The sequence below is a fragment of the Nilaparvata lugens genome, chromosome 5 (genome assembly GCF_014356525.2).
Source record: "Nilaparvata lugens isolate BPH chromosome 5, ASM1435652v1, whole genome shotgun sequence".
In the NCBI taxonomy this organism is placed as follows: Eukaryota; Metazoa; Arthropoda; class Insecta; order Hemiptera; family Delphacidae; genus Nilaparvata; species Nilaparvata lugens.
Genome location: NC_052508.1, coordinates 39985649 through 40012183, shown reverse-complemented (window position 1 = coordinate 40012183; position 26535 = coordinate 39985649). Strand labels below are relative to the sequence as shown.

General features: G+C 33.6%; 1 protein-coding gene across 6 annotated transcripts in view; it reads left to right on the top strand.

Moving 5' to 3' along the window:
* The window catches only part of LOC111055195 (protein phosphatase 1 regulatory subunit 14B), a 168327-nt gene extending 141806 nt beyond the window's left edge, over positions 1 to 26521 (top strand). For all 6 annotated transcript variants that reach the window (XM_039428354.1, XM_039428353.1, XM_039428356.1 and 3 more), the window contains exons 3-5: positions 15084 to 15176; positions 16277 to 16318; positions 21722 to 26521. In XM_039428354.1, the coding sequence (XP_039284288.1) occupies positions 15084 to 15176; positions 16277 to 16318; positions 21722 to 21763 (177 nt within the window). In that variant the 3' untranslated portion in view covers positions 21764 to 26521. The remainder of the gene's footprint in view (positions 1 to 15083; positions 15177 to 16276; positions 16319 to 21721) is intronic.
* The last annotated feature ends 14 nt before the right edge of the window (positions 26522 to 26535 follow it).

Genomic DNA, 26535 nt, shown 5'->3' with positions numbered 1-26535 from the left:
ACCTGCAACACATCAAATCATTTCCACTTAATCTTGTTTATTTCCAATAATGTTTCAAAGAATCTTGCTATAGACTAATGTTTTAATTTTTATAAAGTCTTATAAAATGAGATGATCTAGAATCTTAAAATTCTCTATCTAGAATCCAGAAAATTAACTTGAATTGTTTTATTCAGAAGATTCAGTCGCATTGTTTGAGGAACACGTGTGCTGTCTGTCTGATAAGCATCTCGATCCAGAACTTTTTGAAAAGTGTAGTCGGTGGCACAAATAGTAAAATACCTCTTTCATCTAGGTCGAGTCAATTTGTATAAACAGAGCGACAAGTTTTCGTGTTCTATAGGAACGGACGTTCGAGTTGATCTATGCTCATTACAACTGTAGCATTACCACTATGAAACAGAAACAAAATGACAAGCTGAGCCAACGATGACATCCTGTTTTATCCGACTTCCTACGCTCTGCAGTTATCAAAAGTTTGAAGTAGCAAAAACGACAGATCTAACAGGATCCTTATACCTTCGCACCAGGAAACTTCTGTATGAATTCAAACGAGCAAAATTATCATCATTCACTTGAAAAGTAGCACATTGTATATTCGGTTTAAGGGATTCAGAGAAAAGTTGTATGTTTTGTGTGTTAATACTCATGCTTCCAGCATGGCATTGCAGTGAAGGGGTGAAGGAGAGAGAACATTGTTATGGGATTCAGCATCTGAAACTTAATTTCCGTATTCTTGATTTGAGATTATTCTAAATTTAATTGTAAGTAACACAATACGAGTCTCTCATCATTATATCAGCTATGTTTGAGTATTTTGAACATGTTTTGGAAACTTTCACTTGAATTATGTTTCAAATAAATGAATCACATTCAGTTTTGGAAATTTTCACAATAGCAACATCAATGCTTTCTCGATTTTTCAAATCAATCAGATTATTATAAAATGAAGATTCAGAGTTTGTGTGCTAACATTAATATTTTAATGGAGCTAATATAGATATTAAGTCATGTCGATAAAGACTGCACTTGCTATTAGAGTAATTGCATTGAATTTTATAATATGGATATTAACTGTATGATTGAGGGGGTAATGGGGTTGATGATCATGATGATGATGATAATAATAACAATCATATTGCTTTCAATGCGGTATTGACTCTCACTTGACAAAGTCGACTAATAACTACTATTGAAATCAATTCTTCAATGAATTATAGAGTAGTTATTGGATTTTCAATTAGTTTATGATTCATGACTGCCCCAGTAGGCAATACTGATTCATCATCTACAGGAAAAATATTTCTCACATTGACCTTTATGGATTCAGACATGAGTTATGGATTCACTATTTTTCTTTTTGGATTCAAAATTCATAGTTTATGCTGAATTTCAAAATCTCAGCTCCACGAGTTGAATGTATTGTGAAGGGTGGTGAAGGTGAGTTCATGTTAGGGGAAGACATCGCCTTTGTCACTTGAAAGTGTTTTATTCTAAAGACCTTGCCGATTTATTTCTCAATGTCTTTCCGACATTTAATGTTTACGGGTCCTTTTCAGTCCTCGCTTCCCAGAAATTTATATCTGAATCCGTTCCAATTCTTGGCCTGAACCAATCCGAAATGTAGCCTCTCATCCCTTAACTACGGTCGCTAACTTTCTGCCAAATTCTCTCTAAATTATTTCCACTTCTGAATTTCTCGAATTAACAGACTAGTAGCAGCCTGTACCACCATCATCGTCGCTCTCTCTCTCTCAATGAGTTTTCCATTTCTAGGTTGGATTGAGATTCGATTCCGATTATATGTCATCAAATCGAGGGAAGTGGGAATTTAACACAAGCTGTAGAATTCGATTTTAAAGAAACTTGAGGTTATAGAGTCACGATATTGTCAGTCTCTGTGAATTTTCTGATAATACAGTGGTGACTGGTGAGGTTCAAAAGAACAGAAAAGAAAGTGCTTTGATGCATTATTTATAAATGGTGTAGGTATAGATATGACAAATTAAAATAGATCCAGATATTGCTTGTATTTTGCACTATAAAAATCCTTACAAACTAATCCTATGAAAGGACTACACGAAATTGAATAGAATCATCATAATGCATTTATTTTAGTCAATATTCAACAGTATTCTCCTTTCATCGATAGAAATAGTATTTAACAATATTTTGAATTGATATTACATTGAAGGTTGATCATTTCAGAACTGAGAAACTTTGCTGTGAGCATACTGGAGAATGGTAGACATAATCTTATTCCTGATTGAGAATATGAAAATAGGCTTCTCTCAACTCTTTAAAAATGTATTCTTTCTATTACTGTAGAATTCCAATTGAAATTTTTGTTGCTCCACTAAAATTCTATAAAAAGTTTTATATTTCCGGTATTTGTTTTTTTATTATTAACAAAACTTATGGAACATGAGAAAGTTATCAAGGAAGAAATAAGAAAATGTGACGCTATTGAAAAGTTCAAAAGAGTAGTTCACCCTACAATCATGTAGTGGAGATGGATTGAACGTTCATTGCATAGCTGCTATGCCACGTGTACAGCTTGGTTCAATAAAACAATCTATCCTGGAAACCGTCTACCAGGAGCCGGTCAATGATAAGTCCGGCCTGCTCTAAGATTTCACCCTTCTAGTTCAATGAACTCTTGATTGCTTAAATCAACTAGATAATTCTAAACAGTCTTTCTAGACTAGCAATGATCTATAAACAGTATCTTGAGTTGGACATGAATCAACATTCAATTATTTGATTTATTGTTTGAATAATTGTGGGGAGTTGGTATTGGAAAGATGTGTGCACCTTTTACTCTTGCAAAATCTTAGCTATCAACAATCCTAATTATAATGGTGTCTGGATCTCTGGATAGATGCAATGATTACGTTTGAATGTAGTTGCAAGACAATTTTTCAACTCTCGTGGGAGAGCTATAATCGATCCATTCACATAATTTGTTGACCCGGTTATGAAAAATTGGCTGATAAAGTAAATCTTCGACCATCAATCAGTTTAATGTGAGAAAATGTGAGTTGTGAAACAAGCATTACTCACACCGTTATTTTCAGACGCTCATATTCGTCTACAATGACTGACTGCTTATTACAAAGTTCGTTCACCATCCTTGATTAAGCTAATCACTAGCGGAAAATCTTTAAAACAATTGAGCATAAATTGAGGAGGTTGGAAGTACCCATCAATGAAGATACAATTAATGACTTGAAAGTTTTGAACTGATATTTTCACTGAAGGTATCGGCAGTTTTTACAGTAGCTCACATACAGTAGGTCTATTAACGGCGATATGAATCTCTTCAGAAGAGAATTATGTTGTTCAAAAGGTCTTGAGAGAAATAAATTACCATTTCGCAGTTAATAATAATATGTAAATGATTGTGTATACTGATTCATTGAGGCTCATCATACTTTACTGAATCATAGCAATTTGTATTGTTTATAATTCACAGCTAGCCTATGTAGGTTATAGTTCATATTTTCAATCATTCCGGTCAACGCGATGATAGGCTACTAGAATATTTGTAAGTTGTTAGTAAAACTTTAATAGGAGTAATTTATTTGTTTAAGCAATCTCCAAATTCTCATTTTCTGTGGTACAACACCATTTTGGAGTTGCTACATTGCCTGGATTTCAATGGTCGATAGTTATTATTTCAACAATGATAATGCAGCTCTCAAATTATTAATTTCAATTTGACTGTAGGCTACTGCATAATAATAGTATTGTACAAAACTAATCAGTTTCTTATATTTTTTCGGAGAAAATACAATAATTATAAAAATCCAGTTGATTATAGTCAAAACGTATGAATTTTGTTTTATAGCTTGTGAAATGAAATATAACTGGAACTATGGGGTTTTATTGTGAAAACTAATCAATAAACTTACCACTGGTTTCTAGGACATTTCTTCCATACCGTTCTTATAAAACTATGAATACAGAATAACGACCGATCAACATCACAACATTATTGGTTACATTTATCAATTCAATAGTTCAAAGTTACTATGCAATATCTCTTAAAATAAAGAAGTACTCTTTTTAAATAATCTTAATCATCCCACCTTATAACATTTGATTCTCCAAAAAATATCAACTTGGATGGAATTGAATTATTACCAGTTCTCTCAATTCTATTCAAGTCCATATTGAAGTCTTCATGAATCATACTGCTAATTTTGAGCCTTCAATCATTGGTTTTAAACTCCCTGTGGAATATACTGTATTCTATAATTTCTAAAGTTATTCTATAGTATTCTAAGTGGAGTATCACAAGCAGAGAGTAAAGAGTACTTACATACTCTCTGATCATTTGCTGATCGTCAAGTTCCGTTGAAATGTTAACAATAATATTATGAAGTAAACTTTGTCTTCAACCAAATGCATTCCCACATAAAGACGACTGCTCGTTCTAATGGCGATGAATCATTGTTTACTGATTCTGATGTTTCTGTCGAATTGTTAGCAAGGAGAAGAAATTAAACGGCACCGGCAGCTGCTGTAGGAAAATAAACTTCAATCTGCCTGCATTGATTGAATGAGAAGCATTGATGTAATTCATGAGAAATGCTGACAGTTTGATGATAAATGGTTGAGTAGCATGTTGGGCTGTGAGCCGAGCGGACCGTCATAACCAACCACAAGAGTGAGGGTGCTGCTACTGCTGCTACTGCTGCTGGCTGCTGCTTACGTTGAATCCCTTCATCTCACCCCACATCCCCTAGGTATCCCACCCACCAGACCCCAGACCCCTGTGTTTCCAATCATCCATGGCAGGTGTTCCAAGTGGTAAACTGATCCTGATATATTCGGCGATTCGTAGCAGGATCGAAATTCAAGTGGCCTTTGGACCATCTGCAGGTACGTACAGCTGTTGTTTTAGGGAAAACATCAATTTGGGATGCTGATTAGACAAGTATGCAGTCTTCACATGTTTTGAAGTGAAAGAGGTAGACAACCTGCATATTGGTTGTATGGTTTTTGTTTTCAGACATTGCCAAAATATTCCAGATCATTCCACATTCCAGAATTCAGATACCCACTATTATGGGAGACTTGGAATTTCGATATTGATATTTTATCATCCATATTGTAAGAAATATTATTGCTGTCCATCTTGTTCCAAAGCTTCTATCAGTACAATGCAAGATAGATTATACTGATATATAGGTCTAGATAATACTTATACTATATGGAATAGAATATTTTTTCTCAGGAACTAAGGCATCATAGGAACATTAACTCATCAAAATTAATTATTGGAGGAATGCTTTCCAATGCAAATAAAAAATTGAGAGAACATAATATTCTGAACATAAGATTGTGAAGGAGCTCTCAGAATACCTTATTTATATTTATCTTAAGAAAAATTCATATTAATAGAGGTAGAATAAGCTGTCTTAAATTGAAAACAAATAGCAGAGTTCAGAATGGAGATGAAAAGAAGCTTAACAATAATGAAGTACAAATAGTGAGTTTTCTTGAAGTTCTCAGTTGGGACTTGGAGAAGTTATCGTACGATATCTTATTGCGTTGCTGTAGCTACTATTACTCAAACAGAGAAAACAATGATGTGATATTTAATATTATCTCATTGAACACATTCGTCGTGTATCCTAAAATACTCATATACGACCTTGTATTTATTATTCATGAACACGATTTATTGTTTGTGATAACAAGAAAACCATTAAATAATTTTATTGATTCTACGTTATTGTTCACTATGATCGTATAAAATACTAGCAGAAACCCGTGCTCCTCAAGGATCTATTTTAAAACTTGACAAACTGAAAACTTGACGTAATGAAATTTTGAAGATTGAAAATAGGCCTATAACCATTCTTGGTTAATTAAGAATCTACATGCAAAATTGCAAGTTAGTTTCAGTCCAGTAGCTTAGACGTGATGATGCGTCAAACATAATTTTCCTATCCCGTACGTGTATAAGCCAGCTCTTTACTTTATTATAGATATAGTTAACGACTGCAAGAGATAGGACTGTGGAACAGAATAGTGGTGAAACTATGATAGCGCCAGAAGTGTCTCAAACACAATAGTAGGTTACTGCAAAAAAAATGTTAAAACAAAACAGAACTGGAAATTTTCAACCTTATCATTCTACCTCCATTTAGAGAGACTTTTGTTTGAGCCGAATGTAAATCTATATACATAAAAATGAATGTCTGTTTGTGTGTTTGTATGTTTGTTTGTTCCCTATGGACTTGAAAACTACTTGACATAACGGCATGAAACTTTGGGAATTTGTATATGGGATAATAATAATTATTTATTAATCCATTTTACAGACCTATGTTCTCAAAATATTTTCGACAGAGCGGCTACCGAAGAACGGAAAGATAATATGATTGTGCATCTGAAGTTACCAGCTGTATAATAAACACGTCACCCTGTGATAAATTGTGTACTGGTATACGGTAGTTTGGAGTTGAAGTTAGTGTAGTTGATTGGTACCAGCTGTAGATAATCGTTCCTTAGAAAACCTATACAAATAATTATCACTCCCCTATCATTGAAAAACTGGAAAATGTTGGGAAAAAGTATTCACCTTATGAAAGAGACTTGTTCATATTGCATCCATTAATTACTGATGAATGAAAGAATAATTTAAAAAATTTTGAATTTAGCTAAAATGGAAGATGGAAAGAATATGAAATTCTGTGTGATTCATCGTACATCGCATATTTCCTAGACCATCTATTGACAATCAACAACTATGAAAACATTGAATTCATCTCTGAAACACTGATTTAACCTATCTATTTTTATTTTTTTCTATTCAAACACTTAACTGATAGATATTACTACCAATTGATTGAGTAGAATATGTTTCGGAATAATGAATGCTGCATGACTAAGCAGGAAGTCCGTATTGAGATGTAAATAAAAATATTGATTATCAGATGAATTTCATGATTCACTAAATAAAGTCAAGTGTGACATGAGATACATTGACCTTTTGGCGGTACGAAGTTCGCCGGGTAGGCTAGTAGTAAATAAAGCTTTATTATTAATAGTCAATGCTGAAAAAAGACAGACTCAATCACCAAGAATACTATAAATTCTATGAGGGACCAGTAAGCCATTAATTTTGAGTAGTTCAATCACTTCCACTATGGACACTGGATACATTATGGACAATCAATGAATCAATACATTTTAGTAATTCAATTCAATTTAAAAAACGTATGAAATTTATTAGCTATAGAATGAAAAAGTTTTTATTGCAGTGACCCCGACTACTACAATATGAATAACCATTTGGATCAAATAAGGAATTACTCACATCTCTCACCAACTCGTACTTTTATTCACAAAATATAAACAAAAAAAATAAGTTATATTAAATGAACTCACGGCTAAGGTTTGCCTTTTTCTGGCCGTGCTACAAATAAATGTAGGTATAAGTTCGACATTTTTTTGTAATCTTGTTGTCTATTAAGAAAGTTTTCAATGTGATTTTTGATGGCAATAGAATTTGAATTTGAAAAAAGAATTATCAAGAAACTCCTAACCAAAGAAAATCGATGTGCTCTGTTCTAATCGGAATGTATGAGACTCCATATACAGCTCATAGAAGGCGCAAACCGAACTGGCCAAGAATACAACAATGAAATACACACGTGGCAAGCTTGCTCTCGATTTACGAAAAATTAATTCGATCAGCTGATTGAAAGATTAATTTAAGCTTTCCAATGATTACAACATATGTTAGAATATCATGTGTGTTACGTTATTTTTTTTTTTTAAAGAGTGGCTTAGTTTGTAACGTTATTTAGATTTTTTTAACAAAGTTTTCTTAGGTTAGTTTAACAACATATGTTAGAATATCATGTGTGTTACGTTATTTTTTTTTTTTAAAGAGTGGCTTAGTTTGTAACGTTATTTAGATTTTTTTAACAAAGTTTTCTTAGGTTAGTTTATAGATGACCATTTCATATTACAATCTGAGGTAATAATAAGTTGTTATTTGCATTTGGTGAGAGAGGGATTTATTCAAAAGAATTAATAATATAAAATGAACTCTACAGATATATTAATGGTTAAACAAAACAAAAATAAAAAACAATAAATAATAACTCTATCAAAAGTTACACAGTTCAGTAATTAAATTTCAATATAAATACCTTTTTTAACAATTTTATGTAGGGGGCCCCAAAATAATAACTCACACAACCTTCAATTTTCATCAAGTAATGCGGCACATATTCTTATTCATAGTTGACGACAATAGGTGTTTCCTGTTTATATAGATAATTTCTTCGTTATATTCTTCTACTGACGTGATATCAAGGTAGTTCTAGTAGTTCCCATAATTTGCGTAGTTGGAATCATTCAAGAAGTTAGGGTAGTTATAATAGTTCCAGAAGTTTGAGTAGATTGAAAGGTTCGATCGACCGCTGTATAAGCGGATTTGAAGGAGAAAAACATTTTTACTTTCCTTGCCCTATTACCATAGGTAAGGAAAGTATTGCTTTCCGAGAAAAATTAAGGTACCCCAATTTCTAAATTTCTATACGTTTCAAGGTCCCCTAAGTCCAAAAATTGGTTTTTGGGTATTGGTATGTGTGTGTGTGTGTGTGTGTGTGGTGTGTGTGTGTGTGTGTGTGGTGTGTGTGTGTGTGTGTGTGTGGTGTGTGTGTGTGTGTTGTGTGTGTGTGTGTGTGTGTGTGTGTGTGGTGTGTGTGTGTGTGGTGTGTGTGTGTGTGTGTGGTGTGTGTGTGTGTGTGTGTGTGTGTGTGGTGTGTGTGTGTGTGCGTCTGTGTACACGATATCTCATCTCCCAATTAACGGAATGACTTGAAATTTGGAACTTAAGGTCCTTACAATATAAGGATCCGAATTAAAAGAATTAACCCACTCGGGTATATAAAACTTTAAACAGAAGATTAACTGACTACATCTTCTTCAAATAATGAGAGATCAAGAAGTTATTAATGACAACAGACAAGAAAATGAGTGTGAGTTGACTCTATGAAACTCAAAGTAAGAATGAATCAAAAATTGAAAGGACGACTTGTTTACCACTTCAATCCGAAATACATGTAGTGTTTTGACAAATGATAGCACAACAAAGAGAGAAAAATCAGACAAGCTGTGTAACTGACGGAGGCAGAAAATCAAGAGAGAGAGTTAAAACTCAATAAATAAAATAGTGCGGAATACTCGATTAGTGATCTCTTTGTCTTACAATGAACAAACAAGACAGATAAAGTTGTTTTTCGAATTACAAAATTCTCCACTACTTAGATAATAATAATAACTGTTAAAACTGGAATAAAATATCTTACATGTGTCAATTATCTCAGTTTCATATGGCGTTCACCTTACCATGTTCATAACCTTACTTAATAGGATCCTTTGAAATCCTTAGAGGCAAAATATCTCAAAATCCGTTCTTAGTGCGCGTCTAGTATGTTTGAAGAATATTTGTGCAAAGTTTTAAGTCTGTAGACCAATCAGTTGTAGCTGTAGTGTGATTTTACATAAAAATTTTCGAAAAAAGCCCTCTCCTGAACACCCCTGTGCTCCTGATCGGAATTTTTCTGCATAGATCTAATTATTTTTCGTAGCTGAAAAAAAGTTCCTCATGACTTTGCTGTGGAATGAGCGGTTAAAAAGTACAAAATTTTTGGGGGGCCCCAGGTCCCTCAGGGTGGCAAATTTCTGAAAATTCTCTCTTAGTGGATGTTTTGAGGCTACCAGCATAAGCAATTGTGCAAAATTTCAAGTTTTTAGGCTCAGTAGTAGTGCAAAATTGTGCAAAATTTCAAGTTTTTAGGCTCAGTAGTAGTTTGGGCTGTGGTGTGATTTCAGTCTGTCGGGGCTTAGCCTTTTATAGATATAGAGATAATTTTCAGTGTTCTTGCGATCAACTGTATTTATCAGTTAAATATATAACTGTAGCTATCTATTTTTTAGTTTAAGCTTGTGTAGATTGTATTTAGTGAAATTACCCACATCCCATGCTCTGATTAGAAAAGTAAGTTAATTAATGTAGAAGATTAATGTGACCTTCCAGCAATAATATTCTGTATCACTTATGTAACAATTTTATTACAGTATAAGCTTGTTTTAACAAATTTCCTTCTCATTATTTACATTTCGTATTCTTAATCTAATTGAATTTAGAAATTAATGGATCGAGGCAATGCATTAAGAAAACAGTAGTACAGTATTGTCCTATTATCATTTTCTTATTAATCATTCTTCTGTGAGTCATAGCTCATTCTATAAAAACAATACTCTATATTATTTAATTGTAAAGCTCATGATAAGCATTTGTTTAGTGCGTACACCATTATCCTTTGAGTTGATACTATTGTTGCTGAATTAACTTCCATTTACTATATTGATATCAAACAAATGACCCTAAAAAAATCGTGCGCAACATTTCCTGTGATGACAATTTTGGTTTATTTCATCTTGGAAAATACCACTATTGTACCGAAACATACTTTCTAGTCACTTTTTATGTTATCATTTTTCAAGGAATTAATCGAAAGATTAACGTTTAACAAAGAGTTGAGTTAATTTTTAACAAGGAGAATAGGAATACAAGTCTACATCCTAGCATTGTCTTTGGTTCCAGCCTCATATTTTACATCCAAGGGCAATGGATCTTCGTTATGATTTTTGAAATCATGTCATAATAATCACCCACAAGAAAATGTCAAGAAAAACATTTTTTTCATTATATTGTATCATAGCTGAAGTACCTTTATTTAACAAAACTCTGTTTCATGGCTATATTTCCACTATAAGAAAATCCCAATTCGACCAGATTCAGCAAAACATTTAGAAACCAAGAGCCAGAGGCTCCTTTCCAGAACAGAAGTGGTGAAACATGTTTAACTCTTGTTAATCGTGTCATTAAACAATAATAAAGAAATGTGAAGTAAAGGCCTGGCGCTGGCGCTTTGTATAAATTGAAACAAGCAGTCAGTGGTTGTATCGCATCGTTCTACTGCGGCTTCTAGTAAATAGAATGCATGCTTTGGAAAGTGAGGGTGAGACTTGGAATGTGGAAAGTGTTGAACCCTCTGCTCTGTTGTGCAGTTTACCAGTGCCAGTAATAACAACCTCGTAGCTACGGCTGCTATTTTCCCCTACTATTGCACCACATATAACACTATTCGGTTTAATGCACCGACAGTAAAGACGACCCTCGTAAATCTTCCATTTCTTCTCTCTCTTTCCCTTTTCCCTTTCCTTCTGTAACTCTTTTTCCTCTCAATACCTCCTAGGCTAAAGATTCCCCCTTCAAAAGGGTGAGAAGCTGCACTCTTATTCTTTATCCTACATTAAAATGTTGTGATGAAATGAGATTTTTTGTTGATGTTCGTTTAGTGGAGGTCTACTCTATTTTATTCTCGAATTTAAGGTTTAGCTATTTAGTAAATATTTACTGGTAGTATACTTTCAATTCAATCATCGATGAAACGTACAATGCAATTGATACTGAATTTTTTTTCATCCACCATTATCCATCTATTAAACAACATTTTGAAAAAATATATACTTGCATCCTTAAGTAACATTTACTTAAGTGGTCTTTCATGCATTCATAGATTTTTTCTGTGAAGAAATCACATTCAATCAGATATGTATTGTTCAATTTACATGTAGAAAGAAAAGAGCTGATTGATTTACGTTTGATCTGCTTATAAAATTCCAAATTAGCGCTTGTATAACAACTAGATAAATTGGTAATCCACTCTTTGACCTTTGCCAACAGGCCGACAAAACATGATAAGTGTACAAGGATTAGGATTAGAACCAAACAACTAGGGATCAGATAAGCTGAGTTTTCTCTGCAGCTTTTCAGCAGATTTCGATCCTCTGAATTTTTGTGGCGCATAGAACATTTCAACCATTGTAAACAAGAGGAAAAGCAGAGATTAATTGATTGATTATATGCCTTTATTAGGGCGGAGTTAGGACTCCTGGTCCTCTCTGCCACACAACCCTTTACAAAGTAAGAGAAAATTTACATAAGAATATCAATAATATATTACATATTATGTAATAAGATTACATAAGATTAATAGAAATAAATAAAATTCTTAATCAAAATACAATTACATATAATAAAAAAGAATCTAAAAATTAATTTTAATACAATTAGAAAACAATATTTAAAATTTCACAAGATAAATCCTATAAGAAAACCTCTCAGGAATGAAGATCTTATCAAGTTGCCATTCACTCAATGAGACAGAGAGAGAGAGAGGGACTAAGAGTGAGTAGATGAGAGAGAACTTTCATTTGGTAACGACCTGTAAACTATCATAGAGAAAGGTCCTAAGTCAACAAGCAAAATATTCGGCGTAAAGCACCTAATTCGTATGAATCAAGCTCATCACTATCAATTAGTGTGCTCCAATGTCTGGCTGACTTCAGAAATGCTCGGCAAGCTTAATTTTGTTGGAGCAAATTCGCCTCTGTGATCCATTTGGAATAATTTCACCAGCGTTCTCTAAACATAGTTTGCGCGCTCTGCTTTCCTGTGGAATATTTCAGATCAAGAATGTTGTTTTAATACTCCTTCTAGTCTCCTAGCAATGTGTTCTCGTTTATTTCTAATAAATATAATATGAAAAATATAATACATTATCCTTGAGATTATTCCCTTTACTATTATTATAAGAATAAATTTTGAACTATTGTAACAACCTGATAATAAAAATTTCACATACGTTACTGTTTATGGCTTTCATTGAAACTCACTCAAAATTCTAGAAGTAGCGAACAATACTTTATTTTTCAAGCCACGGAACCAAATTTGGAGAAAAAGCTGTGCTAAGCACTTAGTTTCAAAAAAATATAAACTAAAATGAGGCAAAAATAACTTAGAATAAGGTAAACCCAGTAACCCATCAAGATTGAAGCCCTTATGGCTTTCAGGTTCACATAATGCTAGAAAATTACAGATAAAAGTCATGTTTAGTCACATGATTATTCTCGACCAAGCTCATAATCGTAGCCTATAATATAGATGAACAAACTCTCACGTATCCATTTTTTTTCATTTCTGCGACACAGTATTCAATATTAACTACAACTATCATTTAAAATGTAGCCTATAGTTCGTTAATGATTGAACATAGATTTGTATACTGGATTCATCCATACTCATCCAATCATAGAGAAACAATAGCGTAAGTAGATATCCCATGGTATAGGGCGTTTTTGTCGCAGCTTTTACTGTTATCTCAAGCCGATAGTCCAAGTAGTTCTTTCCCGTGAAGCTATGTGACGCTCGTAGTCTCTCATACTGTGCCGTTCATACACTCTCACCCCAACAAAACAGTAAAAATCGACAGTAATGGCTTGAGATAGCAGTAAAAGTTGCGACATAAACGCCCTATACCATGGGATATCTACTTACGCTATTATTTGTCTATGATATAATGCAATTCATTACGTCACATTTTTGTCAGTCTGAATGAAGTGGCTTTAAATCTAACAATCCAAATAAATTACAAATAAATACTGAATGTAGGTACCAATTTCAGAATAGAATATTCAAAGTTGTCAACTCAACAGCTATCCCATCTCCTCACAGGACATAGTATTAGCAATTAAGAGGTTAAACAATTAAGAGGTTCATTTTCAAGAGGACGGCGGTCAATTTAGACGCTACTTCCTCCACTATGAGGGGAAAAGAAAGATGTCGGAGAAAGTGTTGTGGGTGGGAGTGGTGAGGGGTGCCTCTCATTTCCTCAATCCATCAACCCTGTCGCCTGTCGCCTGGCCACTTATCTCTCCGCCACTCTTCAACTTCCCTTTTAGCGCTTTTCTCATCGACTAAATACCCTCCAAGACATTACACTATGTATACACAACATCTATTATAATATCATCAACCCACACAGGTTTATGGTGTTTGAGATCTTGTATGCTTATAATGTTCAGATTAGAATTTATTAAACGCTTAGAAGTTGAATCTTTCTGTGATTTAAAAATGGTGTTGGTATCTGATTCTTCCAAGTTGGATTGTGGTTATATTCTCCTATAGAGAAATGATTGTTTTATCAGTATTATATCCTTCAATGAGCTTTGATGTATCTAATTATTAATATAATGCATATTTTGAAGGAAAAACACCATAGCTTTTTGTAATTCAATACTTCCTAATAATACGCTTTATTAAGCCTTATTAAATGAATGAAGAATAACATACTTCATGTAAAATTGATCACTAGTTTCATGTTTCCTACATTCTTACTGAGCATCAATTGAAAGAAGCTGACTCAAGTCGGTGAATCTATGTTTTTTTTTAATATTGATGAATTGTTGCAAAAATCCAATTGATTTTTGAAGCTAAGAGCATTGAATTGATAAGAATATTTTGAGAAAAATTTGTTTTACATTTGAATGTAGGCCTATATCATAACGATGAACAGGTGAAACATCTGAATATATTATATCATAACGATAAAAAAGTGCACACAAGAGGAAATCATGTCCTATAACTACATTGCCTTCTTTGATTTTATTTTTATTTCTTTTATCCTTTTATACACTTGTGCTTCTGGTTTTATTACTGGTTGTAAATAGATTTTGTATTTATTTGATGCGAAACATTGTTATATAAATGAATTATGAGCATGAATACTGTATATTTTTATACAAGTTGAAACGTATATGCCAAATTATTGTAACCTTGATTTCTATGAAAATTCATCATCTTATTTCCTTCTCCTTTTATTTGGATCCAGATTCAATTGGTGATTGATACTGTTTAATTGTAATAAATGTGATGCTCTACAAACTGTTACACGATATTAAAATACTGCATCATGAGCCTTTTGACCCACGATACCTCTACATGCTACTACTCCATATTCAACTCATCAACTCAACGCTGCCATCTATGTAACATATTCACAAGTCATTAGTATTCATACAATCCTTCATACTCAATTCAGGACACAATTTGAATATATCAGATTATATTTTCCGCTTCTAAAGAGCTTGCTCCCAGACAAGAAGTACTCAAAAAATTGATTTTAGGTTTTTGTCTGTTCCAGGAAACTAGTACAACCAAAGCACGTGAAGTGGAAGTAGATATAGACGAACTACTCGATATGGACAACGATGAGCAGAGAAGACGACATTTACAGGTGATTCTTACTTACTACTGGATAAAGATAATTATTTGATCATTCCCATGATTTAAAGCTCGTCAATTTATTCATTTGAGATATAGACCTACTTAATATATCTCAGATTCATGATGTTGCGGCATTGCGGCATTAAATTACAATTTTATTATTTAGTCTATCACAATATGGTAATAGTTGAGAGCATTAGTATTGCCTCACCTCATTCTTGATGAATTTGTCCCAGCTTCATTGTGAGCTAGGAACCACCACTTCTGTAATGCACGAAATCATTTCAATGCACCGCTTTCTGTCACATCGTAACAATCTTCAACTTACCTTACATTATACATTAAAATAACTTGACTAATATGATAGCATGGGTATTATCGGATGTCATGAGGCTGCGAATAGTTCATGAAAAAATTTAGAAAAGATATTGTTAGGATTCATTGCTCAGTCATACTTGGAATTATTGTGTTCTCTCAGCAGTCTACCAGTTTAGAACTTTCAGACATTATTTTGTTATTAATGTGAAATGTGAATCAAACAGATTTTTAATGTCCTTTTCATTCATTTTTATTGGAATGTACATTAAATGGAATAATTATGAGGGAGCTCAAACTTGTATTCATTTAGCAAGATTTAATTTCGTTAAATTAGTTTCAGACTTTCAATATTGTAATCTGTTTGAATCTGTCTTGTAGTCTTCAAAATATGAAAAGAGCTTTAGAAAATGAATATAACTTTATAATGAATAACACTTATTCAATGTTCTTAATACTTCGATGGAATCGAATAGATTGAATAACATAAAACAATTGTTTGCAGAGTTGGTCAGTACTGAACGTTATATCCTTCATCATGACTATAGGAATCCTAGACTATAGAAAATGTCCTTATAATAACGACTTATTATATCAAATGTAATATCAAAGTGAATTATTATTATAATAATCATCAATTTTTTAATTGAATCGACTGACTCTTTTTGAACTGATTTAAAAAAAAAAGATCTATTATAATCAAACTAACAAATAAAACTATGAGAACTATCACGTCTATTGAACTAGACATTCTGTGCTGTGCTGGTACTAATTTTTTATTTCTTGTTATTTCAGGAACTTCTATCCGATGCCAAAAAGTCTGCACATGACGTAAAGGTAAACATAAACTAGTCACACTTTATCAGTGAAATTTTGAATTCATATTCCAAAAATAAATCAATCACGGTGCTATTATTGAAATGAAAGCCAATAAAAAACAAGTAATTTAAGAGATAGGCGCAATATCGATATTTTTCAATATGTCATCCATATTCAGTTGTAGAAACAGTAGTAGTACAGTAGCTGTTACAAAAGCAAGAGTGAAACTCTGGGCTTATAATACATTTGTTTAATAATATTCAATTGAATGTATCCTTCACTGATATAAATCTCGGGCCACTCCCGTGTGTGGTCAGCGATGGACACGTTAAGCCGTCGGTCCCGGCTGCCTAAAAATCAGTCGTTAGGTCATGTCAGAGGCCCTGAAATTGATCAGTTGCGACCTGAAAACTCTGACACCAAACCTGAGCCAGCCAGGTCACTCGATATTGTTATTATTATTATCATTTCATTCATCACATGACAAGTGAGAGTTTATTGCAGTCAAAGTCGGCCTTTGGCAAGACTTTGGTGCATTTCTAAACTGAAATGTTCAAAAATGATCTCACAATTGATGCTGTGCTGAGAACAACTGCTTTTTCCATGGCATATTTTGCACTTTTCGATATTCCCATCTGACAAAGATTTGCTGACACTTTTCTAGTTACAACTCCAACCGTGGAGATAATGACAGGAACAATTGTGACCTTTTCTTGCATCCAGACATACTTGATCTCAGCAACCAAGGGAAGGTACTTGGAGACCTTTTCATTATAATACTGGTCCAAGTTGTGGCAGCATGGTATGCCAACATCTATTAGTGTTGTTTCCTTGGCTACCTTATCCATGAGGATGATATCTGGCCTATTATGAGCAACTGTTCTGTCTGTCAGCACCGACCGATCCCAATATAACTTATGTGTCTCATTCTCCAAGACTGGGGATGGCTTGTACAAGTAGTAGGGCAGCTTCTGATTAATGATTTGGTACTTCAGAGCAAGGTCCTGATGCAAGATCCCAGCTACTGCATTGTGGCGCTTTAAATAGTCAGTAGCTGCCAGTGATTGACATGCAGACATGATGTGCTGAATAGTCTCAGGTGCCAAGCCACAACGTCTGCATGAATCATCATTTATAGGCAGCTTCATTATATGCCTTTGATAATTTTTTGTTGCGATTACTTGATCCTGTATTGCCACCAAGAATCCTTCCGTTTCAATAAACAGGTCCCTGTGCCAAAGCCATGCATTGGAAGCCTCCTCATCAACTCCAGGCTGAGATAAGGCAAATGCATGTCTTCCATGAAGCTGCTTCGACTTCCATTGCTCCAGAATCTCACTCTCATGCTGTCTGTTGGTTTTAAAGTTCGCAGTAGGCAGCTCAGAAAGATTAAGTGGAGTGTACCCTTTATCAGCTTTTCTCACCACTGCATACAAGCCACCCTCCTTCTCCATGAAGTATGTCTTCATGCTTCTGATTTGTCTCTCACAAGCCCATTTTATATCAATGAGCCCGCGCCCGCCTTTCTTTCTTGGCAATATGAGCCTCTCTATACAGGCCTTGGGGTGATGAGCTCTGAACTAAGTGAGGAGCACTCTTGTTGATCTCAAAAGATCTTCCAAATCAGTTGCAGTCCAACAAACAACACCGAATGTGTTGTCAGCACAGGTATTGCATAAGTGTTGATGGCCTTGAACATATTATTGCCATTTAGCTGAGTCTTCAAAAGTCTCCTCAGTCTGGTCAGGTATGTATCTTTCATTTTCTGCTTGACATTCTTCTGGTTCATTTGTCTAGCCTGGCAAAAGCCCAAGTACTTGTAGACATCACTTGGCCCCATTGCTGCAAAAGCACTCTCCAGGTCCTCATCAATCATTTGTGCCACGACTCGACCTCTCACAACACTGAGTGTCCTACACTTCTCCAGACCAAATGCCATGTAGATATTAGCAGAAAAGGTTCTAACCAGACCCAGCATTTCCTTCAGTTGATTTTCAGTACCTGCATAGAGCTTGATATCATCCATATACATCATGTGGGACAGTGGATGAATTTCTCTTGCTTCTCCCTTCAGCTTGAATCCATGTGTTGTGGAATTGAGTAATGCAGATAATGGATTCAGAGCTAAACAAAACCACAATGGGCTCAAACTATCCCCTTGGAAAATACCTTGTCAGACTGGTATAGTATTGGTCTGAATTTGTCCAGCATTACTTCTCATTTTCAGCACTGTCCCCCACATCGACATGAGATGCTTCAGCAGCATTATGACTGAGTTGTCAATTTTGTAAATATACAGGACTTCAATCAACCAGGAGTGAGGGACACTGTCAAAGGCTTTTCGGTAGTCAATATAAGCCATATGAATATGCCTTTTCTTTTTGACAGCTTGTCCCATTGCCACTGAGTCAATGGTCAAAACCTCCTTGCAGCCCAGCCCACCTTTCATACAGCCTTTCTGCTCATCAGCAAGCAGTCTCTCTCGACTCAAGTATGACTGCACTTGATCTGTTATACATGCAGTGAGAACCTTGTATAGTGTGCATAGGCAAGTGATTGGCCTATATTGGGAAGGGTCATGAGTTCTATCATTTTTAGGAAGCAAGTAAGTCACTCCTTTGGTGAGAAATTGTGGAACTCTGTTGGGACTCTCAACCTTTTCTCCACTTAGGCCCCTGTAGAAAATCTTCTCACTTTTTTGAAACTTATAATTATCCTCCTTCCTTCTCAATGATATTCTGTAACGTCTCAGCCTATTAGCCTTAACAGCCAGCTTCTGAGTGAGGGTATCTAGCATCTCTTGAGGGGTTCTATTCAATGGATCCCTGTTGGTGTGATGTGATGCTTCTCTTCTCAATTGTTGGTAAGCATGAACAACCTTTCTTGATCTATTACCTTGCATGTATTGAGTAAGTCGTCCTATTTTCTTCCTGAGCATATCAACCTGTCTTCAGAGTCTCTCTTCCCAAGGTGGTATCCTTTTCTTCCTGAGTACTCTTTGTGCACCAGATACATCAATTCCAATTGCTCTCACAATTGCCGCAACTGAGCAGTACATGACTGAATGAAGTTCATCAAATGTCAATTTATCCAAATCAATGATTCCATGTATCAACTCATTCATATTCTGGCAAGCCAATAACAGGTTTCTTGAGGGATGTACCCGAGGTATTGCTGGCCTACTTAAATGGTCTGTTCCATCAAACTCAGCAAGTGCTCTCCTAAACTCAATTTCCTCCTTCAACTCCTGATCAGGACCCTCCACTGCACCAACCTCATTGAGTGGAACTGGGTGAGCAATTTCTGGAAAGAGGACAGGAATCTCTCCATGATTGATATCATTGTTCAGAATTCCCACTTCAGGAATGACTTCATTCAAGTTTAAAGCTTCTCTTTCCTCCCCTGCTATCTCTCCAGCCACCTGTTTTTTTATCTCTGCCAAACGTACACCAGATATCAACTATTCATGACAATAACCCTTCACTGATCTGCCACTCTCTGCTCTGTTACTGTCATCTCGGGAAATCGTTCAGAAAAAGCAGTATGCAGCTCTCGATGATATATATTAACTGACTCCAATCTAGTTTTTTTGTAGTAGGCATGCTTGATGAAGGTATTCATTTCTTGTGTCCACTTCATGCGTTCATGCGCTGCCTAGGCAGACCTGCTCTAGTGGTCCTCTGTAGATCAGGGGAAACATTTTGAGCAGGTTGTGTATTGACAGGTCCAGGTCCTATTTCATTGTTGGATTGCCTCCTTGTGGTTCCGGCTGGGGGACAGGCGCCACTTGGTTCACCTACATCATCCCCCACAGGCTGTGTATAACTACGGTTCCGAACAGGGACAGCCCTCACCCCCGTACCGCCCCGATTGCTATTCCTTGTATCTCTAGGAGCAATGCTATCTCAGAGAACGCGAGCTGCTAACACACGCCTCCGGTATGCGCAGTTGATGCTTGAGGTACTCTTATATATCTTCTGAGCACCCTAATACCTGGGACGCAACGGTCTTAGTTGCCAACCAGTCTACATCAACTACTTGCTAGGTTACCCCGGGGATCGCCACACCCCAAACAGGGGTGTTATTATTATTATTATTATTATTATTATTATTATTATTATTATTATTATTATATTATTATTATTATCATTATTATTACTGAATTACAAAATTATAATTCAATCACTGAATGAAATGAACGGTAGTTTTTATAATTTCTTTGAATCATTGTGGACGTATGATCCATATTATTTATCTATTCATTCATTGGATAAAGAATAAAAATAGAATTATATTAATAAATAAATATTTAGTATATTAAATTACGTTACATATGATCTCTATGTGCTTGATGAGATAGTTAGATAATTATGGTAGTTTTAAATGTAGATTTTTACTGGTATTTAAAAGAGTTAAACCGTATTGTTTTTGTTTATTTAGAATAAAGGTACCTAGACTAGTGAATCATACCTAGAATCCAACTTCTATTGGAATTTAGTATTGTATTTTTATTGGTATCAACTTCTTTTAGTATTCTAATATGATATTATTGTATGTGAAATGAAATGTATTTGAATTAAAATTTGATGGTTATTATGAGTGATAGTTGAAAAAAATACCTTTAAAATATAGGCTAAATATCTTTTAACTATATCTTTTAAATATCATTAAAACTATATAAAATAAAGCTTTCAAAAAAGGGTTAGTTAACTTCGATTTTTAATTTTCACAGTACGGTTAGTCCTTTCCAAAATAGTAAATATTGAAGGTTTCAACATCCAGTTACAGCAGCCCATTACCTAGCTAATTCCACTCTAAACGTTTATGGAGAATAATATTTTAATATTAGATCAATTTGTTTTCAATATTATTGTGCACATTCAGATTTTCCAACCCAACTTACACAACATGAAGCTTATTATTTTTTGTTATTCAATTTTTTGAATAATTGAACTAATGAAAGCGTTTTAATTAGCCTACAAACTGAAATTTGTGATAACTCTTGTAGTTCTTGACACGACATTCATTGTAACTCAATTCAAATCAAATCAAATTTTATTTCGCCTCAACAAAAATAATACAACAAAAAAATAATCCTCAATACAAAGTTGAAAAAACATATTGATCAATATTTAAATATACACGAAAAACAACTTTGTCAAAACAAAATAACATGTTTGGTGCTGCCTGCAAAACCGAACTTTGAGTGCTGGCAGCGAGTATCGATATTAATTTTCAATATAAAAAATTTCAATGAAGAAATAAATAGATGAAACAAGAATGAATATACATATGAAAGGAAATATAAATAAACATAGTATAAATAAAAAGTGAAAGTAAATTCAAAAGTGTAATTTGAAGCACTAAAATATATTAGTAACCTATTATTACTGAATGATGAATTTATTATTTCTTTTGCAGAAATTCGTCGACGATCTCCTAGAAAGGACAAAGACACTGTAGAGTGGTGAGACGGGAGATGAGAAAGCTCTTTACGGAGAGGGTTATCTTTTAATTATTGGAAATGCGCGAGTGACGACGTCTGAAGAAAGTTTAGAGATAAGAAAAAGATGAGCCACCCTTTCCACCCTTCTCCTTTCTGTCTGGCGGCCAATCATTTCGGAGAGGATGATGATGATGGTCGTGCATTTGTGTTGAGGTCCCCGCTGTCATCAGGACGTTTTTTTAATCGTTGAACGTCTGAAGCCTTCGTTGTTCCTGTTCCAGTAATGATATCCGATCAAGGAATCGTTCCGGTCACCGCTTTCTAGGGAGAGCAGACTCAACGATCCAAAGTGTCCGCAAATGGCAAACAATCAATTCAACTCATCCTTACTGTTTTATATAATATATAGATAGTGTGCCAATAAAGTCTTATGAGCTCTGGTGTGTTCTGTTACTTCAAAAACTCTATTATTTCTGGAGCTATGAAGGGCTGTGACCCATATAAACTATTAAAGTAGTTCTGAGCGATTAATTTGTGTACTTGGATGTTGTTGTTGAATGATACCAGAAAATATCATATAATTCCTAAAGAAAATACCTCTTTCTTGGATTGAAAAATTTCCACTATACTGTAATGTTATGTTTTTGGTCTCTGAAACTGAAGAACTTTAAAATCACAATAAAGTGGTGGTTTATAAACATTTGTAGTTAATTGATTCATTGATTATAATCTTTTCTTAAAAATTCCATGAACTACCGGTAATTTGAAATCTTTAACGGGTGAAAATTATTGTTTTATTCGATTAACATTCAAATTTTATTCAATAAAATCAATCAGTTCAAAAGAGTTGATATAATTTCAATTTTTCTAGTTCTAGAGACCACGAATCATTTTCTGAATTATATATTGTATCTCATTCTGAGTGTTTCATTCACTAGAACATTCCATTGAAATCCAGTCATTGAAAAAATGATAAAGGATCCAATGTTACCTGCATTTATTCTTGAAAGCTCAATGAAAATTATCAGAAGTCTCACGATTAGAGTTTATCATTCAAAATGAAATTACTTTGATGCGATACTATAATATAATGGAAGCGATTTTATGAAAAATCACTTCCAAGAACACACATCAGGTTTTACTCAACGTTTTAGAAAAGTTGATAATTTTTTAACTCATTCTAATTTTATTCAAACTGATTGCTCTCTCTAGAAAGCACTAATACGAACTCTCCATTTCCAAGTATGTTATCTAATTTAGAATCCATTTTTTGTCCTAGAATTTAGAGTATTAGGTAGAGGTAATTCACTGTACATTGTTCTCAATATACATTATACAATAAAAATTGTAATGATAATAATACTGTAATAACGCTAAATAGTAATAATGAACGTGTAATCTTTTCATTCAACGTGAAAGGAATCTCCAGTTAATTCGAAGATGAATGAAGGTCTCCAATGTTTGAGGCAATTTCTTTATCAGATAAGAACTGAACAATGATAATAATCAAACGCCTACTTAAGCTTTCAATTGAATTTGGAATTTCATTTTAGACTTGAGACTCAACTCAAAGAGAAAACTTGTGCGGCCTAAACAAAATATTATCAATGTCATGAAAATGCAAATTATGATTATCCTAGATTATGATAAATATGAATTCAGCAAAGAAGTTGTTAAGTGAGTGTTTCAAAAACCTGTAGACAATCAATAGAACCTACTGTAAAACGCCTTTGGTATGAAAAACATCTTAAATGCCACCAAATCCTTTATGAGTATTTACATTTACTTTTTCATTTATAGGACTATTTTTTTAATATTCATGGAAAACTTCCCATAAGTTATCAAGGCCTAGAGCTGAAGCGCAATTGATCATAGAAATGACAAGATAAGGCCTAAGACTACTATAGAACACTTGAAAAGGCAATCTGGAAAGGCATTCTGCATAAGTGCAAAATTGTGCTGAATTTACAAGGATTTTGAGGAAGAAATTGAATTTATGTTAGTAATGATAATGACTTGAATGATGAAGCTAGGTCTACTTTGTCCTTTGAGCCAGATAGGCTGTGACAAATAAGAAATATATCAGGCTCTAATAAAATATACATGAGTTGGTTAATGAACTGTACTTTTCCAAGTGAAATACCGTATCAGAAAATTGGAGAACTTCTTTCACTGTTGATATAATAATATATTATATAGTAAATCAAATTGATTTGTAAAAAGATTTTACGAACATTATTGTAGAAGGACTGGAAGCCAGACTTATTGCTCTGACAAAGTGTAATTTAACCAATGGAGCTTCCTGAACTGGTACAATCTTCTCCGAAGGTTCAGTCTGAATCGACCCCACCATCTGCATATTATGATTCTGGAAATGCCCTAAGAATACAATACAAAGAAGATAAATATATACATAAAATGTAACAGAATCTTGAATTGATTGTTGAAAAACTAGCTGCCATCTTACTAAAAAGAGGTAGACCAGAAATCGGGATTGATCAACATCGCCTTCCTGGACTAGAAATAGAGAATTTGACCTGATCGGACATATTGCTCAATCGTTTGAAATGGACATCATAATTAATATCCGAGCACTTTTTATCGCGTTATGCCTTATTGTGTCAAATTTCTCAATTCGAGGACTAATATGAGTCTTGTTACAATATGCAATGTACTTATACATCTTCTTTGTACTGAATCTTGGATTTTATTCTGAAGTAATAATGATGTCGGACTAAGAATAAAATACGTATGTAAAATCAATCATAGCATTATTGTGTAACAATTATTGTAGAACACCAATCCGTTACATATATTTATCATGAAAATATATGAATGGCCTAAACTTAATATGCATCATCGTTATAACATATAAAATTTTCCAGGTGTTTCCGAATATTTTAGCCATCAAAGAAATTATTAGAATTGTAAGCTTGTAAGTGTTATGAATTTTGTGAATATTATTGAAAACGGGAACCCGTTTTTCTAATAATAGCCTATAGTACTGTACTGTGTTATTGTCCATTGATGAAAGTAGCCTAATTACACACGTTGCAATGAATCTCTTTTATATCCAAAAATATAATGTCCAAATAAAATGCGAATCTCATCCAGTTTACTAAGACAGGTATTTGAAAATGTCTCATGTTTTTTAATATTTTACATCATTCTCAATAATTCTAAGATGTAGATTAATCGTAACAAAATGATAAGATTATCAAGAATACCGAATAGCTACTACATTTATTGGAAATAAACTGATCAATTGTGCATTAGATCACGGCGAATAATACATACTGTAACGGTAGTAGGTAGGCCTACTTACATTTTCTAAGTATCAACTGTGGAATCGACTGCCGTTCAAAGTAATACTTTGAAATGTGTCTTTGATATTTGATAAACTTTATACAGTACACTAATCCTCATCAAGTATGATAGAATAATATATTTTCTAGAATATTATTGCAATGGATCTAGATAACCAACATTAGATTTAATCATTGAAATCCTCTCCAAAAAAATTAAATTCTATGTATAATTTTCTTTACAAAATTTTCAGCTCAACATTATTTTTTCTAAATTGTATAATGAACATAATCGTTTTAATTTGTGTAGGAGAGATTTTTGAGATCCTAAGATTACTTTCATTTGAATGCTATCAGTAACATAGAGAATGAATACTGGGAGTTAATAATGTATTTGGAAAAATACAATCTTTATCTCTGTACGAAAATATTTAATATATTATATTCTACTTAATAAAAATGACTCAAATCAAATTGTCTAATATAAAATGCATAAGTCATTTTTCTTTCTCCATAATAACTGGAACTTTTTGTATTATCAATTTGTTACATGAAGTCATCATAAATCGTAATTTGCAAGCATATGGTAATTTTGAAGTTTTATCTGTTATTTATCAAGAAGCAAAGCTAAGCTTTCATACTTGCTTTGATAATTAATTGGATAGCGACAACATAAAATTGAGTTACATTATGGAATAAGATCCGTTCCAAATGACTGTATGAGACTGATCATAGATCATTGCAATTATGTGTTTTTGAGAGACATTGTGTTCACATGAAATAGTTGAATAACTTTGGATATAATCGATTTTTAGCCGTAAACAACAATAATGTTGTCAGTGCTTCAACTTATAATCTCATCTAGGTCTACGGAAAATTTCTATGTGGAAAATATTTATAGAATGTAGTTCTTACATTCTATTGGAATTTTTAATTACTGTTTTTCTAGTTTTATTTTTTTCGAGCAAACTTATACTACATTAGAATGAAAAGGGATTGGGCTAGGCTATCAGAGAAAGTAACGTACTTCAATGAGATGAATGAACTCCTTTCTTTCATCTCTCGACTCTATTATTGTAATAATTCCTTACATATATTCATAAAATCGATCTCTCATATACAACCTTCCTCTGTATAGATGTTGCACAAAACCATTTCAGAAATTTCACATCCACTACCTATAGGCTACAATAGGCGTATGTAAAAAAGTTACTTTTACATGTTATTACAATATTAGTAATATAATTATAATTGTTCCGTAATTTAATTTGTTGATAAATTAGCTGTGTAACTACGATATTGATGCTATTTATAATTTTCTTTTTAAAATTATTATAGAGTATAGGTTATTAATGAATTCTTGAAATGTTCGATTATAAGTGAGAATTCGAATTGCTTGTTTGGTCTGTGTGTATGTGTTCATGATTGTTTCTCAAAAATGATTTTTAATAAATTGTATGTGTATTACAAGATTTTTTTCTTTT